Source organism: Silene latifolia, chromosome Y, assembly GCF_048544455.1.
Source record: "Silene latifolia isolate original U9 population chromosome Y, ASM4854445v1, whole genome shotgun sequence".
NCBI lineage: Eukaryota > Viridiplantae > Streptophyta > Magnoliopsida > Caryophyllales > Caryophyllaceae > Silene > Silene latifolia.
The window spans coordinates 367,100,041-367,116,098 of record NC_133538.1 but is presented as its reverse complement, the minus strand read 5'-3'; the positions used below and the strand labels follow the sequence as shown (position 1 = coordinate 367,116,098).

The 16,058-nt window shown below is 36.0% G+C and overlaps 2 protein-coding genes across 3 annotated transcripts; both read left to right on the top strand.

The window, feature by feature from the left end:
* Positions 1-3,736: 3,736 nt before the first annotated feature.
* LOC141631797 (uncharacterized) lies at positions 3,737-4,351 on the top strand. The gene has a single exon (XM_074444420.1). The coding sequence runs from the start codon at positions 3,737-3,739 to the stop codon at positions 4,349-4,351; it is 615 nt and encodes a 204-aa protein (XP_074300521.1).
* A 4,069-nt stretch (positions 4,352-8,420) lies between these two features.
* On the top strand, positions 8,421-15,461 carry LOC141627268 (zinc finger protein CONSTANS-LIKE 9-like). 2 transcript variants are annotated; one of them, XM_074440622.1, is made up of 6 exons: positions 8,606-8,740; positions 9,294-9,953; positions 10,214-10,438; positions 12,248-12,549; positions 14,850-14,982; positions 15,094-15,461. In XM_074440622.1, exons 2-5 carry the CDS (start codon positions 9,375-9,377, stop codon positions 14,977-14,979), a joined length of 1,236 nt encoding a protein of 411 aa, XP_074296723.1. In that variant the 5' UTR covers positions 8,606-8,740; positions 9,294-9,374; the 3' UTR covers positions 14,980-14,982; positions 15,094-15,461. The 2 variants fall into 2 exon arrangements, with proteins under 2 accessions (XP_074296722.1, XP_074296723.1); XM_074440621.1 differs by having other exon boundaries at positions 8,421-8,740; positions 14,850-15,461.
* Positions 15,462-16,058: the final 597 nt, after the last annotated feature.

The following is a 16,058-nucleotide window of genomic DNA, read 5'->3' as shown; positions in this document are numbered from 1 at the left end:
TTTCTTTAAGCTTGTTGATGGAGACTTCAACTCCACATATTCATCAGGCGCAGTTTTTTTCTCAGGGGATTTTGGACGCTTCTCAGCCATTCTCTCCAAATACGCAGTTAAGTACTTTATGCATGGTGTTTCAGGGTCACCAGATGTACCACCCTCAACCACTACAGGAGCAAGCACATCATCGAACTTCGTCTCTTCAACCTGAGACCCTAAATCATCCGGATCTAGGGAGTCACTCACTATGTAGATTGGAGGAGGTGATTCAGGACAATAATCACTATCCGTCTCTTCATCCTCCCCCTTCACCTTCACCTTCCCTTTCAGCATTTCCGCCTTCACCTGCTCCTCTTCTTTAATTTTCTTCAGAGGTTGTCCTTCCTCCCCCTTCTTTCTCTTTTTCTCCTTTGCATCAAACAAGTTATAATGAGACGGTTAGGGGTGCGAATAAAGGTTGAAAAAGCAGTAAATTAAAGGTGATTCAAACTGTTTATGTGTATACTTAATAGATTTAGGAAATTAAAAGTTGAAATCACAGTAAAATCCAATTTGTTATTGACTACATTAAATGATGAAATAAATGAAAATATAGAGTATTCATAATAGATCTAAAAAAATAAGAAAAGATGAAGCAATTACCTTGTTCTTATTGACTAAATCTTGCAGATGATGAGATTTATATGGGATCTTCGACATTTAAAAAGGAAATATGGAGAAGAAAGGCATATAATTATGAGAAAATCGGGAAGAGGGGGTGAAGGAGGCAACAAAGAGGATGAGGCGGGGACAAGAATATAGGGAAGATAGAAGAGTTAGGGTTAGTAGAGAGAGAAGGAGGCAGTGAACAAGAAGAGAAATGAGGAGACATTATAGAAAGTTGTAGAAGGTGAGTTAGGGTTTTAGAGGAAAATTTGTAATTTGGGCCAAAAAATATGGAGGGAGTCATTAGCATAAGTGGGTTGGGTTGGGCTAATTTAGTTGGATTAGGGTATTAATACAGAAAATTATAACCCATAAGTTGATGGCAATGTTTGTAAATAAAGATGTGGGACAAGGATAGAAAGGTCATTTGCATGTCTAAATAAGGAAAGAAGAGAAATGAGGTGAGAATAAATGATTTGCCAAAAAGGGAAAATGGGGTGAAAATAGGAAAAATAGAGGGAGTAGAAAACAAAAAATACAAACAACAATAATGCTCAAAACAAACTAATCTATATGATCTAAAAGAAAAAACGAAAAAGACTATTTATAGTTAGAAAGAGGTAGCGTCATAGCTAGAAGGGTTTTTTGTCAAACACCACCTTTAATATAGGGCACTTTATAAAACACCACCTTTAAAAAAATTATAGACCTACTAGGGAATTTTGGTGGATGTCTATGGTTTATGGTTACAACAGAATTGCTGAAAGGGAGGCACTATGGGAGTCTCTGAGTAATATGAGTTGTCTAGTTGATGGACCTTGGGTGGTGTTAGGGGATTTTAACAATGTGCTTGCAATGAATGAAAGAATTGGTTCTGAAGTTACAGTTGCTGAACTTAAAGGGTTTCAGGACTGTGTGGATTATTGTGGACTGATGGACATACCTGCTCAGGGAGCCTTCTTTACTTGGACGAATAAACATGAGGTGGGTCTATGGTTTTCAGTAGGATTGACAGGGCTATGATCACTGATGGTTGGCTGGATAGGTACCCTGATACTCTCACCACCTTCCATCCTGAGGGGATTTTTGACCATTGCCCTTGCACAATGGTTCTTAGGCCTTCAGTGGATAAGAGGAGAAGCAATTTTAAATACTTTGATATGTGGGGGCAAGCTGATGGATTTATTAGCATTGTGAGTAAGGTTTGGGAAACCAGAGTTGATGGTGTCAAGATGTTTCAAGTAGTCAAGAAGCTTAAGGCTTTGAAAAAACCTTTGAAGGAGCTGAATAATGACAGATTCTCTAATGTTGAAACTGCTGCAGAAGTGGCTAAGATGCATATGTATAATGTTCAGAAGAAGTTGCAGAGAAATCCTACTGATTCCCAGCTGCAGGCAGATGCAAAAATGGCTACTGATTCATATAAGGAATTAGATGAGGCAAGGAGAAAGTTTCTAATGCAGAAGGCCAAAGCTCAATGGATGAAGGATGGGGATGTGAATTCCCAGTACTTCCATAGTGTAATCAAGGCTAGAAGGTTGCAGAATAAAGTCCTAAGCATTCAAGATGTGAGGGGTGTCCTGCATACTGAACCAGAAGCAATTGAAACTGCTTTCACTGAGTACTATGTTCAGTTGTTGGGAACTAGTAAGGCTGTCCACCCTATACTTATTCCTGTTGTTAAAATGGGTAAAACATTGACTGCTGAGCATGTGACTGAGTTGATGAGGCACATTCGAATCGAGGTCAAGGAAGCTTTGTTTTCTATTCCAGCTAGCAAGGCTCCTGGCCCTGATGGCTTTTCATCTCAATTTTATAGAGATGCATTCCCTGTTGTTGGGAATGATGTGATTCAAACTGTGATGGATTTTTTCACTAATGGAAAGTTATTGAGGCAGGTTAATGCTACAACACTCACATTAATCCCTAAGAAAGCTCGGCCCATTTCTGTTGCAGACTTCAGACCAATTGCATGTTGCAATGTTATATATAAAGTCATATCTAAGGTGCTCTGTAATAGAGTGGCAGCTGTTCTTCCTCATGTCATCAGTGAAAATCAGAGTGCGTTTATTAAAGGGAGGGAAATTGTTGATAATATCCTAATTTGTCAAGATCTGGTAAGGTTGTATAAAAGGAAAACATGCTCACCAAGATGCTTGATGAAAGTAGATTTAAAAAAAGCTTATGATTCTATAGAATGGGACTTCATTGAGCAGATGTTGGATGCTTTGGGCTTCCCTGAGAAGATCATTAAGTTGATCATGGTGTGTGTCTCATCTCCTTGGTTCACACTTTCACTTAATGGGTTATGCTTTGGGTACTTTCAAGGTAAAAGAGGAATTAGACAGGGGGATCCCATCTCTCCCCTGCTGTTTACAATTTGCATGGAGTACTTAAGTAGAGTGCTCATGGCTGCCACTACTACTAGGAGGGAATTCACTTTTCACCCCTTATGCAGAGCTCTGAAGTTGACCCATCTATACTTTGCAAATGACCTTCTGATGTTTTGTAGAGGGGATAGGAAGTCAATCACTGTTATTCTTAGAGCTTTCACCACCTTTTCTGGATCCTCTGGATTAACTATGAACCAGGAAAAGTCTGAACTCTACTGCAATGGATTGGATGCTGGGGAAGTAGCTTATATTCTGCAAATGTCTGGGTTCAAATTGGGACAGTTTCCTTTCAGGTATTTGGGAATTTCAATATCTTATAAAAGACTGCCAGTGGGTGACTGTTCAAGACTGTTTGAGAAGGTTGTTGAGAGGATACGTGGATGGGGGGCTAGGAAGCTTAGCTATGCTGGACGCTTAGTTCTCATCAGAGCTGTGCTCACGCAACTGCATTCTTTCTGGGCCAGGATATTCATCATCCCACTCACTGTTATTGATAAGATCACAAGAATTTGTAGGAACTATCTTTGGGCGGTGACAAGTATGGTAGAGCTCTGCTGTATCTTGGGACCAAGTTTATGGGAAGAAATATGGTGGCTTGGGAATTAAGGATTGCGGGCTTTGGAATCGCTCGGATAGCTAAGTACACTGCCTGGTTAGCTACTAAAAGTGACCACTTATGGATTAAGTGGGTGGACCATATTTATATGAAAGGAAGGTACTGGTATGATTATTCTCCTACATTGAATTCAAGCTGGGTGTGGAGGACTATCTGCAAGGTGAAAGACAGAGTGAAAGCAGGGTTCATTAATGATGTATGGTGTGCTAATCGGGGACAGTACACTGTGGCCAGTGGATATGATTGGTTGCAAGAGGATCTGGTTAAGGTGGATTGGTGGCCTCTGATATGGAACAGGCTCAATCTACCTAAGTATACGTTTATTGGGTGGCTAATGATCCAGGAGAGGCTTTTTACTAAGGATAGGATGCTACGGTTTGGTGTCCTCACTGATGGTCTGTGTGAAATCTGCTGGACACAAATGGAAGACCATCATCATCTTTTCTATTTGTGTGATTTCAGTAGCAGATGCTGGAACCTGTTGAGGGCGTGGTTAGGGGTACCCCTGCCAACTAATGATGTCTTGCAATGGTGCAATAGGTGGAGGAGCAGGTCATTGCTGAAGAAACAGCTAGTTCACGCAGCTGTGGTGGCTCTAATCTATCACATTTGGATGGCACGGAATGTTTGTAGAGAGGAGCACAGGGTACCTTGTCCAAACAACATTGTCAAAGAGATTAGGTGTTATTCAGAATTTGTATGAGTGTAATGAAATGAAGTCTAGATTTAGTCTTGTGCTGTAAAAAGCTCCATATTGTGACGGCTCATGTGAAAAGATAGTGGGTAACAATGCTGATGTACTGGTTGGACTTTTGATTATATATATATATATTCACATTTCACCAAAAAAAAAAATTCTGGCTTTTTGCCACCTTTTAAAAAAAAATTGTTAAACAGTATCAAATGGCCGGAGTTTGACTAAAACTAAAATAATTCCGGCATTGACTTCATATTCGACTACCTCCTCACTCCTTCACTTTCATTCCTCACCATTATCACCCTCCAGCCCTCCTTCCTCGAGACTCATTCACCCTCCTTCATTTGTCTTCAACTTTTTTTCTTTTCTTATGAGTTTGTGTTGATATCTAATGTTTCCTTTTCCCCTAATTATCTTCACCAATTTCTTAAGCCAATACAAAAAAATTGATTATTCATCTTACCTTTTAATTCACTAATCCACTTCTAGGTTTAATCTATCAAAAGCTAAAGAAGCAAGAGTGAGCGGGTTATTCTGCTATCTGCGAGCCCTACATGTCCTCATCATAAGGTGGAGGATGAGGAGTGGGCATCAATAATCTCTGTTTTTTACTACTTCAGAGGTATTGTATTCGCAACCGTCATTATACACTTTTTATTGCATCAAATAGATAGGAGAAAGGAGCGGAGATAGTGTAGAAGAAATGGAGGGAAAAAGAAAGGCAAGGAAATGGAGGGAAAATTTGGAAAGAAATGAAAAGAATAAAACAAGTTAGTGCCGGAGTTTTCTAGTTTTACCCAGATTCCGACCATTTTGTACTGTTAAACAATTATTATTTTTTAAAGGTGGCAAAAAATCAAAAAAATTATTACAGGTGGTGTTTTGCAAAACACATTTTTATAAGGTGGTGTTTGATAAAAAAACCCTAGTTAGAAACTAATATATTTTTTCTTCAAAAAATATAATATATTTTATCTTCTTCATTAATTTATTTATTTTGGTATCTGATAAAGGTTGCACTTTCTGTAATTGCTCGAAAAAAGCTTCCTTTAATAATATAAACTAGATTTAATGCCCGTGCGATGCACGGGCCACTTGTAATATTCTGTCTCTTAAACCAATGTTGAACATCAAGTTATAAAATAACCACTACACATGTCAAATCCCGTCTATAAAAAGGCTCGATTCGAGCTTCAACTTTAAATCGACTAAATTACTCATCCTAATACATTTCTTATTCACTAAAAGCACTCGAATAGTTATAACTAATTTTACGCAATAGTTATTATTACAATTCCGAAATGACCAAATTATGCATCCCAATACATTTCACTGACTACACTCAAATTAATTAACACTAATTTTGCTAAAGTATCGTTTGGTCGATAAAGAAACTGGACCAGAATAACTTATTAATAAAAACAACATGGAAATTATATGTCGTAGGATAATTTGATCTTGCGTGAGTGGTATGATAAGATTTTGTCAACACTCAACAGTGTTTTTAACACTAATTAGTTTGTTATCGGACCAATATAGCATCTAATATGGCATTGTTATTTGTTACATTAATATTGCGATTTAAGGGGTCTTGAAAGTCCTCTAGCTTTTAATATCACGGAGTATTTTTTTTTGGTAAAAGCTACGTCAAATTACATTTGTAGGACACATAAAGTCATATACACCAAGTATAGATAACCTATGGCATTAGCTCATAATCGTTGAAAATATGGCTTTCACTGAATTATTGAGAGACCACTTTATCATACCTTTTTATGTAATTTTCTGTTCATGTTTTCATAACTATCTCACCTATTTTATCAAATACTATAGTTAACCATTAATTACCCTATTTTATAGTATACGCACCTGCTTTATTACATTTTGTACCAATTTTTAGATCAATCTGTAATTGGTCTATCAATAAATTTATTGAGATATCGTATCTTAGGAGACCTACTAAATTATATATGAAAATTAATTTTTTTAATATAGAAATAAATAATAGTGTTTTAATAAATCAATTTTGAGCTACTTAAATAAAATAAAAATCTCTTTTAAAATTTAGATATATATTTAAAGTGAGATTTCCTAGCAGTTAATATTTTAATACATACAACAATACTAATCTCATTACAATACCAAGTATGCAATTAAATTCTATCATATTTTATGTAGTTTTAAGAACATCTTCAATGGACAACCACAAGATAGAGTAGCTTAATTTACCAAGTCGGTTTTTTAAGCTAAAATAATTTGTTATTCCACTACATAACCCTCCAATGGTTGGCTACAACTAATGAAGTAAGAGAGCTCTTACCACTTGAACTCTTACTACTTCTTTTATGTAAGAATACGCATTCATACATGTTTTCGATAACTCGTTTGTTTACCATGGACCTTGTTTATTAATTAAAAATAGTTAAATATGTTGGTTTCAAAAAAAAAAATAGTTAAATTTGTTGAAATAAATTAAAATTAAAATCCAACAGGTCATCGGTAAACATTTAAATAATCAATCAGGTTGTAATGCAATGATAGAATGACGAATTGAAAGAGATATGTAGGTTGCACCAATAACGAAAATATGAGATTACGTAGATATATAAATAAGTTATAAACACTGAATTTTTTGAGAAACCTAAAAACAGATCATTGAAAAGAAGAAACTAAAGAGTAAAGAACCCTTTGTATAATGATCTCTACTTACAAACACCTATATAAAGACCAATGCAAATAGACAACCTATAAACTTAGGGTCTCCAATAATACCTAAAATCTTGTTAGAATTTTCATATACAATGCTCATAGATCATCATCACTATAATATTGAGACCGATTTGAATATAACTACCAGTATATATAAGAAAAAAAAAAATTCAGCATACAATTAACTTTAAAATTCGTATATAGTGAAACTCTTTTAGCTTCTTCAACTACGACAATTTTTGCGCTAACAATGAAGCTGTATCAAACTCCAAAGAAAAGGAAAATCCAAGTTAGCAAATAAATATCACAACTCACAAGATATATCGATATATAAAAACGTTATGATCTTATCACAAAACTATTATAAGTTTTATTATTATTCTCTCCAAATACTCCGTATATTATTTACTCCTTTTTTAAGTCAAATATTACTAAATTATTAAGAACGATAATATGAATAGTATAAAATTGTTCTTCGAAAAGAAAATTCTCACAACAATATGTACTTTTCAAATCATTTTTTGACTTTACATGGTTGAAGTAATTCGAATTTTTTTTGTAACTATAGTTATAAAATTGAAACTTATCATTTGTTTGCAAGTCAATTGGAAAAGTTAAGTCTCTATTGTAGCTTGAAATCAAAAATCTGCATTACGATCTTGTATTGAAATTCAATGGCTGAGTATGAGAGTATTAGACATGTTAGTATTGTCAAGCAAATTAAAGATAACCATACAACGACATCATGAGTATATCTATTAATTTAATAATAAAGGTGATATTAGTTGTTACCTTAATTTGTATAGAAGACTACGCAGACAACATAATGCAATTAGTCCACTCGATGTAAATATAATTGGTCTGCAAAAAATAAAAATAAATAAATCAATAAGGGACAATACCATAAGCAAAGGACAAAAAAAAAGTAAAACAATAGAAATATAGGTTAATTAATGGTGAACCAAAGGAATTGATGAATAGTATATATACATTGGAGGTTGGTGCAATTGATAAGATAGATATTGAGTCATACTTCCTCCATTCAACTCCACTCTACCACTTTGCTTTTTCACGTTCGCCAACGCGTGTTTTACGCGGTAAATATCGTTAGCTACGTATTTGCAAAAATTATAAAAGTTAGATATTTTTAATATACTCGTAAAGGCGAATCAAACAAGATCTCACATGAACATATTTTCACTTATGTATTGAGAGAAAATCGAGATTGAATGTGCATTTGTGAATAGTGTAAAAAATAGAAATAGGTAGAGTGGAGTTGAATGGAGGAAGTATTAGACTTCTGTAGGTAGGTGATAATCATCACTCTTTTGTCACGTTTATTTGCTCACAAACTCTATTTGCTCACACACATCTTATGATTTTTTTTTTTAAAATTTAATCTTTAAAAGGAAGTAGGCGTATTAATTAATTAATTGTTCCATATCTTGTTTCAATAATTATTAATTTAGATATTATCTTTTATTTCATTGGTTGAAAGTGGTTCAGGACACTTCAACTCCCTATAAACGTCTTTAATAATATAGATAGATAAATATAGATTGATTGATCAGCTCATCATAAATAAACTTTCTTCTTCACTCAACTATTATCTTCATCACTTTTTTTCATTCCTCAAATTGAAATTGAAATTGGAATTGGAATTGGAATTCTTTTGATTTATTCCTGGTAATTATCTTCACTTTTGTTTTCATGATTTTTAGATTTTGTTGTTTTCATTCATGTGTCTTATCTTCTTTCTTATCCATATGTTTTACAGTTCACTCGATCATCATTTTGTAATCGATTCATAAATATCTTTGCGAATTTGCTACTGTAATTATTCTTGATTGCTTATTAAGTCGCTGAATTGTGTTGTTAATCAAAGCTTTTCATCAATTTCATCTTTATTATTTGTAATAACTATCTTTTCTCTTCTAAAATTGTATCATACCTATCGTTTTCTCAGTTATGAACAATATCACCTTCTCCGTTCCATTTAATTGTTTTACTTTTTCAAAATATGTGACGGAGATTTTCTAAAATGCGTATAATTAACGGAACAAGGGAACTTTACGCTAAATTTTCCGTCTTTTGAGCTTATCTTTTCACGGCTGCTGAAATTTCTTATCTACGGCAAAAACTGAACCTGATTTGTATGCGTTTCTCGATTTAGAAGTCCGTGATTAACTTATTAATGGCGTCTTCATTAACGATTGATTGGACATGTTCAATTTGTCAGGCTATCAACAAGTTTCAGAATAAGACCTTTTTGCTTGTAGTTGGGCAGGATATTTGGATTTAGTTATTGATAGGTGAGACGATGGGGTATGTATGCGATTTTTGTGGAGAGGAGAGAGCGGTGGTGTATTGCCGCTCCGACGCTGCTTGTTTGTGTTTGTCTTGTGATCGCAATGTTCACTCTGCAAATGCTCTCTCTAAGCGTCATTCTCGAACACTTGTTTGTGAAAGATGCAATTGCCAACCTGCTTCCGTAAGATGTATTGATGAAGGGGTTTCCCTTTGTCCTAATTGTAATTTGTTGGGACATAATGGCTCTACTCCCACCTTTCACAAGACGGAAGATATTAGTTATTACTCTGGTTGTCCGTCATCAGCAGAGCTGTCCACAATCTGGTCATTTTTCTCGGATATTCCGGTACATGCATCAGATAGTTCTACCCCTAAGCAAGTGTTAGGCGCTCTATGTATTGACGATGGAGGAATGAAGAACTGCTTGGATGCTGTTGGCAAAGACAGTGGACCTGATACAAGGGGTACTGTTGCAGCAAATGATGTGCAGAGCTTCAGTAAATCCAATGATATGATTGGGCTTTCATTTATCCCTGAGATTGTTCCACGCAAGAGTACTAATCAACCCGGATGCAGTAACTCGTCTGAGGTAGCTATACATTGCCATATATAAAGTGAAGTTTGATGGCAAATTTATTATTTTGTCATGCTCTATACGTCTACACCATACCAAAAAAAAAACGCACTCTTTTTTTATTATATTACGCATGTTATGTGATGGGGCAAAACCTTTGGTGGTTTAATGTTTTGTGGAAAGCTCTGATGATTTGTTTGGTTTTTGATTTGGTGTTGATTTTTTAACGGTGCTATTTGCTAAATCAATACTGTTATGATTTTGCTTGTATGCAGTTGTTCAATCTTGCTTCTAATATTCCTGGAATCGATGAAGACGACCTGTATGCCGACTTTAACATGGATGAAGTTGACATAAATTTTGAAAATTATGATGAGCTTTTTGGTGTCACTCTTACTCACTCTGAAAAGCTCCTTGATAATGGTGGGATTAACAGTCTGTTTGCAAGACAAGGCATGCTCAGAGCTGATCCTAATTGCCGGGGTGGATTACGTGTTGAGGTTTGATCTCCTATAACTTTAATACTCCTAATTGCTGGGAACATATTTTAGTTACGACACAAAGGGCCAAAGAGGAATATAGATTTTTCCCAATCTTGTCTGATATCAAATTCGTAATTAACATCAACTTATATATTCACGTCATGTGTTATTAGAGGAAATGACAAACTGCATTACTAGGTGAAACAGAAGAAGAAAAATAAAATTAAAATGAATAATTAAATACCAAATGTTAAATAGATCAAAAAGCCCTTTTGAGTTATTATTAGTACATCATTCTCCTTTTACCTTTTTCTCATCTTGCTCTTCTTTGACACCATTGAAACTGAAGCAGGTAACATTAGTGAAGTGTCGGTGTCTGTGTCTGAAATTGATCTATCGGACGTTTGTCATGTATTGTGTCAGATATGCTGATAAAGTAAACTGTTGGATTAACAAATTTTTTTGAAGGCAAATGAAACTTTGTATCAAAAATAATAATGAAACAGTAGCTATATTTGTGGTGGCCGGCTTTATGGCTGGTGTTTCTTAAATGGTACAAATGTGGCATCGCTGACAAAGTCCGAAACTTTGGAGTTTTTGTAATACAAGCTCAAAGGAGGTGGAGTCCCTCGCTCTGTTAGTTGATGAGGAGTGTTGTCTGACAATGAGCCAGCTGAAGGATCTTTTGGAGATTTCTTTCTCAGTAACAGAAAGTGGCAATGATGCTACTGTAACTGTTCTCCCGACAAGACTTGAGGTTCACTCAATTCAAATCTACCAGAATAGATGGAGAGTAAATAACACTTCCAGTGGCTAAATTGGCAGTTCATAGTGTGGATGGACTTGGTTTCTTTGAGAAATTGGGAATGCATTCAAAACTGGGTTTCTTAGAGAAATTGGCAGTTCATAGTGAGGCTGACCTTTGAATCAGAACCTTGGGGGCTGAAGGAACTTAAAGTTTTAGTTCTTGCTCTTTGTAAAACGAAGGCTGACTTCAAAGATGGACTTCAACTTTTGGTAGAGGACAAGCAGCTTAAATGTCATAACATTTAGACGTGCTGCCCTGCCAAGAGGATGATTTTTGTTAGGAATAGTGAGGTTGTGATATTTACTTTTGTGGTCGATGTGGCTGTTAACTTTATCATGGACAGACTGACTACACTGCTATGGCCGACCTTAAGGGTATCCACAATGATTAGTTTATAAATCCGTTGATCTTTTTTATGGATTCTTGGGCAAAAAGCAACTATTGATGACTACTTCAACTATGTAGAAGTTGATCGCTTGTGAAGAAGTTGCTTTCTGGGTTTTGCAACGAAAAGTAGAGAAATTTTGGAACCCAGTTTAGGATCTGTTTTGCCATCGATTGGGATAAGATCTGGGGAGGATTTAAATTTTAAAATTGATGACGTCTTGGTAGGGTGGCAATAGTAAGGTAAGTAAAATAGTAATAATGGAGAAAATTAAAAAACCTGCGTTGTTGGCGTGCATTAACAGTAATAAGCGTCATGTTATGATTATAACTAGGTACAAATATATTATTTACTCAAAGTCAAGGATCCCCTACGCTCTGCCTTGAGGCCTTGATGATAAGAGTCGAAAAATAGCTCTTACCATTGTGAATGCCCTGATGGCCTATAGACTATCAATGCTTAACGACTGTCAGGGTTGTTTCAAATTATGCAGTTTTATGTATTTCTTCCAAATCACTTTGGGACTGAGGTTTTTTTGGTCTAATTCTTTGGATATTATAGTTCAAGTTCAAAGTCCCTTATGTTCTTTTGTAACATTCCTCAATTGCTGACTATTGTTGTTTACTTCTTTCAGGCGTCATCTATTGGAGTCACCAATACAGTGCAACCAGCATGCAGCAATGCAGCATCTGCTGACTCAGCGATGAGTATTAAAACTGAACCTAACCTTACCTTGGTAGCAAGACAAGCCCATTCTGGTCACTCCTTTTCTGGACTTACAGGAGAGATCAGTGGTGGGGATTTTCAGGACTGTGGGGCTTCATCAATGCTTCTACTTGGCGAGCCACCTTGGTGTCCCCCAGCTCCTGAGGGTTCGTTTAAAACTACTCGATCTGAAGCAGTTATGCGGTACAGGGAAAAGAAGAAGACCCGCAAGTAAGTACTTGGAGATAATAGCAGTAGTTCAATTGTGTTGGCTGAGAGTTTAGTCTTTTCATTTCTGCGTTATATTTTTTAATTAGATGGCACTTCAGTCTCCTATTAAATTGTATGATCTTTCACCAAAAACCTAGTTCTTCTAAGAGATAATATTTGATTAATCAACGCCAAGTCGCCAATGGGGGGCAAGACGATCACAACGATGTTAAAAAAGACGCCTTGGGGAGACAGCTACATACAATTACAAATTGAGAGCTGCATAGCTATACTCTCATGCTATTATGAGTAATCATATCTACAAAAAGAATAAGAGGAAAGAGGTGATACAGGATATATGATGCTTTATATCCGTACAAGTGCACTATTATATAGGTAAAGGAACCATCTTCCAAAATTTGGGAATATAAATTCTTTTCATTCATCCCAAGGCCGAGAGTACTTCTTTAGACTTATGAGGATGAAGATATGAAATCACCTTAGACCAATGAGTTACACATATGAGCTATAAAGTGAAGACCCAAAGGCAAAAGGTATCAATGGATTCTTCACTCACCTGCCACAGAGAACAACATGCTTTAATCTTTTTTTCTTAAGAATATACTTAACTGGGATTTACTCTTTGAATTCTATAATGAAAAGAACCAGAGTTAGGAGGGGGCATACACTTCCAAATCTTTCCGATTGGGAAGTATTGATTTATGGGTTTTCCTCGAAGATTGTAAAAATAGTAACTAAGAAATAGCCAATTTTGTCACGCGCCCAAATCAACTCCTCGTCCCCATTGTTAACAATTTTAGGGTCTGTTTGGATAGGAGGATTTGGAGGGAAAGAGGGGGGAGGGAAAGGAAGGGATGATAAATCCTTTGTTTGGTTAGCAAAATGGAGGTGGAGGGATTTTGAGGGGAGGGAAAATGAATCCCTCCACTTCCCCCCTCCAAGCCAAATTATTTCCTCTCCAACAAAGGCAAGATTTGGAGGAAAAATGACCTTCTCCATTCTCCCTCCCCTTCCCTTCCATCCCTTTCTCTTCCCTCCTTCTCCCTCCCCTCCCTTTCCCTCCACTTTTGCTATCCAAACACACCCTTAGAGGAAGGTAATTCTCTCTAAGGCCTTGTTTAGATAAGTAATTCGAGGGAAAGGGAGGGGATGGGGAAGGAGGAAGGGAAAAGGAGGGAAGGAAAGGGGAGGGGGTTAATTTGCCTTGGAGGAGGGAAATGGAGGTATCCAATTTCCCTCCCTCTACCTCTATTTTGCTAACCAAACAAAGGAAATCACTTCCCTCCCTTTCCCTCCTATTGGCCCTATCCAAGCACCTGAAGGGTTAAAAACTAGATACCCCAGAGGCATAGTTTTCCAACTTCTCCTCATTGGCTTCTTTGGAAAAGCCATTTAAAGAGGTTATGAAATTAGATAATGAAAGTGAGACGCACAGAAGTGTCATGTAAAAATAAAACTCCCATTCCATTTTCCACTTGAAAACTCGAAAACAAAAAGAAAATTAAAAGATGCCTAATATTTTGAGTTCTTAGAAAAGATTTAAGGAAATTTTGTGATACTTTTATGTTGGGGGGGGGGGGAGGGGAGTATATTTTGTGGCATTTTCATGCTTTTGTTTACTTTAGTGCTGGGAAAGATATTGGGGGGGGGGGAGGGAGTATATTTTGTGGCATTTTCATGCTTTTGTTTACTTTAGTGCTGGGAAAGATATTTTTATCCCGCTGCACAATTTAACTTCATCACAAAAAAAAAGTAATTATGTTGTTTTTTTTTTTTTTTCGGTGCACATCGCAGAATTCTAAGCATCTAGAATTCTGGAAAGTGGAAACTATACAAGTGTTTTCAGTTGGCATTATAAAACATCTAAGCTGTCTATGGAATTATGGTTACAAGAGGTCATTTTGAAGCTAAAAGTTTTACTTATATTTGCCTACCCCAAGTATAATTTTGACCATCTTATCTATGATTCCTTTCTTTGTTGCTTGCACTTTTTATTTCTTAGATATATGCCCTATTGTTTAAGCAGTTTTTTTTCAATCTTTTGGCAAAGTGGCTCACTAAGCGAATTAGGCTTTCATTTATTGTGAAGTAACTGCTATTTAATTCAATTTTTGACACAGAATTCATTCTGAGTTCCTTGGAAACAGCCTATATGTATTGTTAACATAGGGGTAAGGCTGCGTACATTCGACCTCATTATCCGCATAGCCTTTAAGGCACTGGAGTGGTGTTGTGTTATCTAAGCATTTTCTACTAATGCTAACAATGATGTTTTATCTTCATTTGATTTGTCAATCCAGATTTGAGAAAAAAGTGAGATATGCCTCTCGCAAAGCCAGGGCTGACATTCGGAAGCGTGTGAAGGGACGATTTGTCAAGGCTGGTGAAGCTTACGACTACGACCCACTACATGATACACGAAGCTACTGAAGAGTAAACATCTCACCATCTTTACGAGGAACAAAGTTTTGGACTTCAGTTTTGTCTCCTCAGTAAATCGATATGAGTACACTAGTGACGATCTATGATATGATTGTGTTGCAGGAGCTTGTAAGTGACAAGGCAACCTCGGGTTTATCCTCATGTTTATTGAACTCTACCTCCTTGGTAAAATCTGATCAGGTAGCCATCAACATGAAGGGTGGCTGTTTGCCTTGGGGCTTGGGCAGTACTTGGGGCTCACATTATTGCTGTTGTAAATCCTGGCACCTGGGGGCCCTTGTTCTTCATTCCCTGTCTCTCTTAAATGTTGCTTGGTACTTATTGTTTTGTAGCAACTTATACGGTCTTGAAGATACCTTTCTTGCGAATAGATTCTATGTAAATTGATCTCAATTTGCGAGATTAACTGTAGAGACGATGTAATCAATTATTTGAATAAAAGCAAATGGAGTATTAATTTAGTTTGTCAATCCGAGCTTGGTCTTAGAGATGAGACTATGGTACTGACCATGGATCCGAGACACTGATGTCGAAATATGCAAGGTTACATTTCATGTCAATTATCAACTAGCAAGGTTTTTATTTCACGTCAACTCAACGGCCATTTAACTAGTACTTCTAGAGTTGCAGGAGTTTAAGGAGAGGCAAGAGGGGAGTGAGAGAGGAGAAAAAATGTCCAGCAGATTGCAAGGTGATTGTTATATCAGATGTAAGAGGATTATACATCTGATGTACTACCTCCAATTTTATAGTTTCTGAGCATTATAATAAAGTTTGAGTTTTGTTTTAAAATCTCTGAGTTTCACTATGAAGTTTCTGAGTTTATTCACTTAACATTAAGCTCTACAAAATTACAATAAAACTCAAAAACATTACATATAAGTTTAGTTAAATTTGAGTTTTGACGAAAAAAATATTAAAATCTAACTTATAAACTTTATTATGCTAAAAAAAATACACATATACTCAAAAACAAATAAAGTTTGAGATAATAAGCTAAAAAAAAATACATATATGCTCAAAAAAAACAAAAAAGTTAGAGCTATAACATCCGATGTATGTTCCTT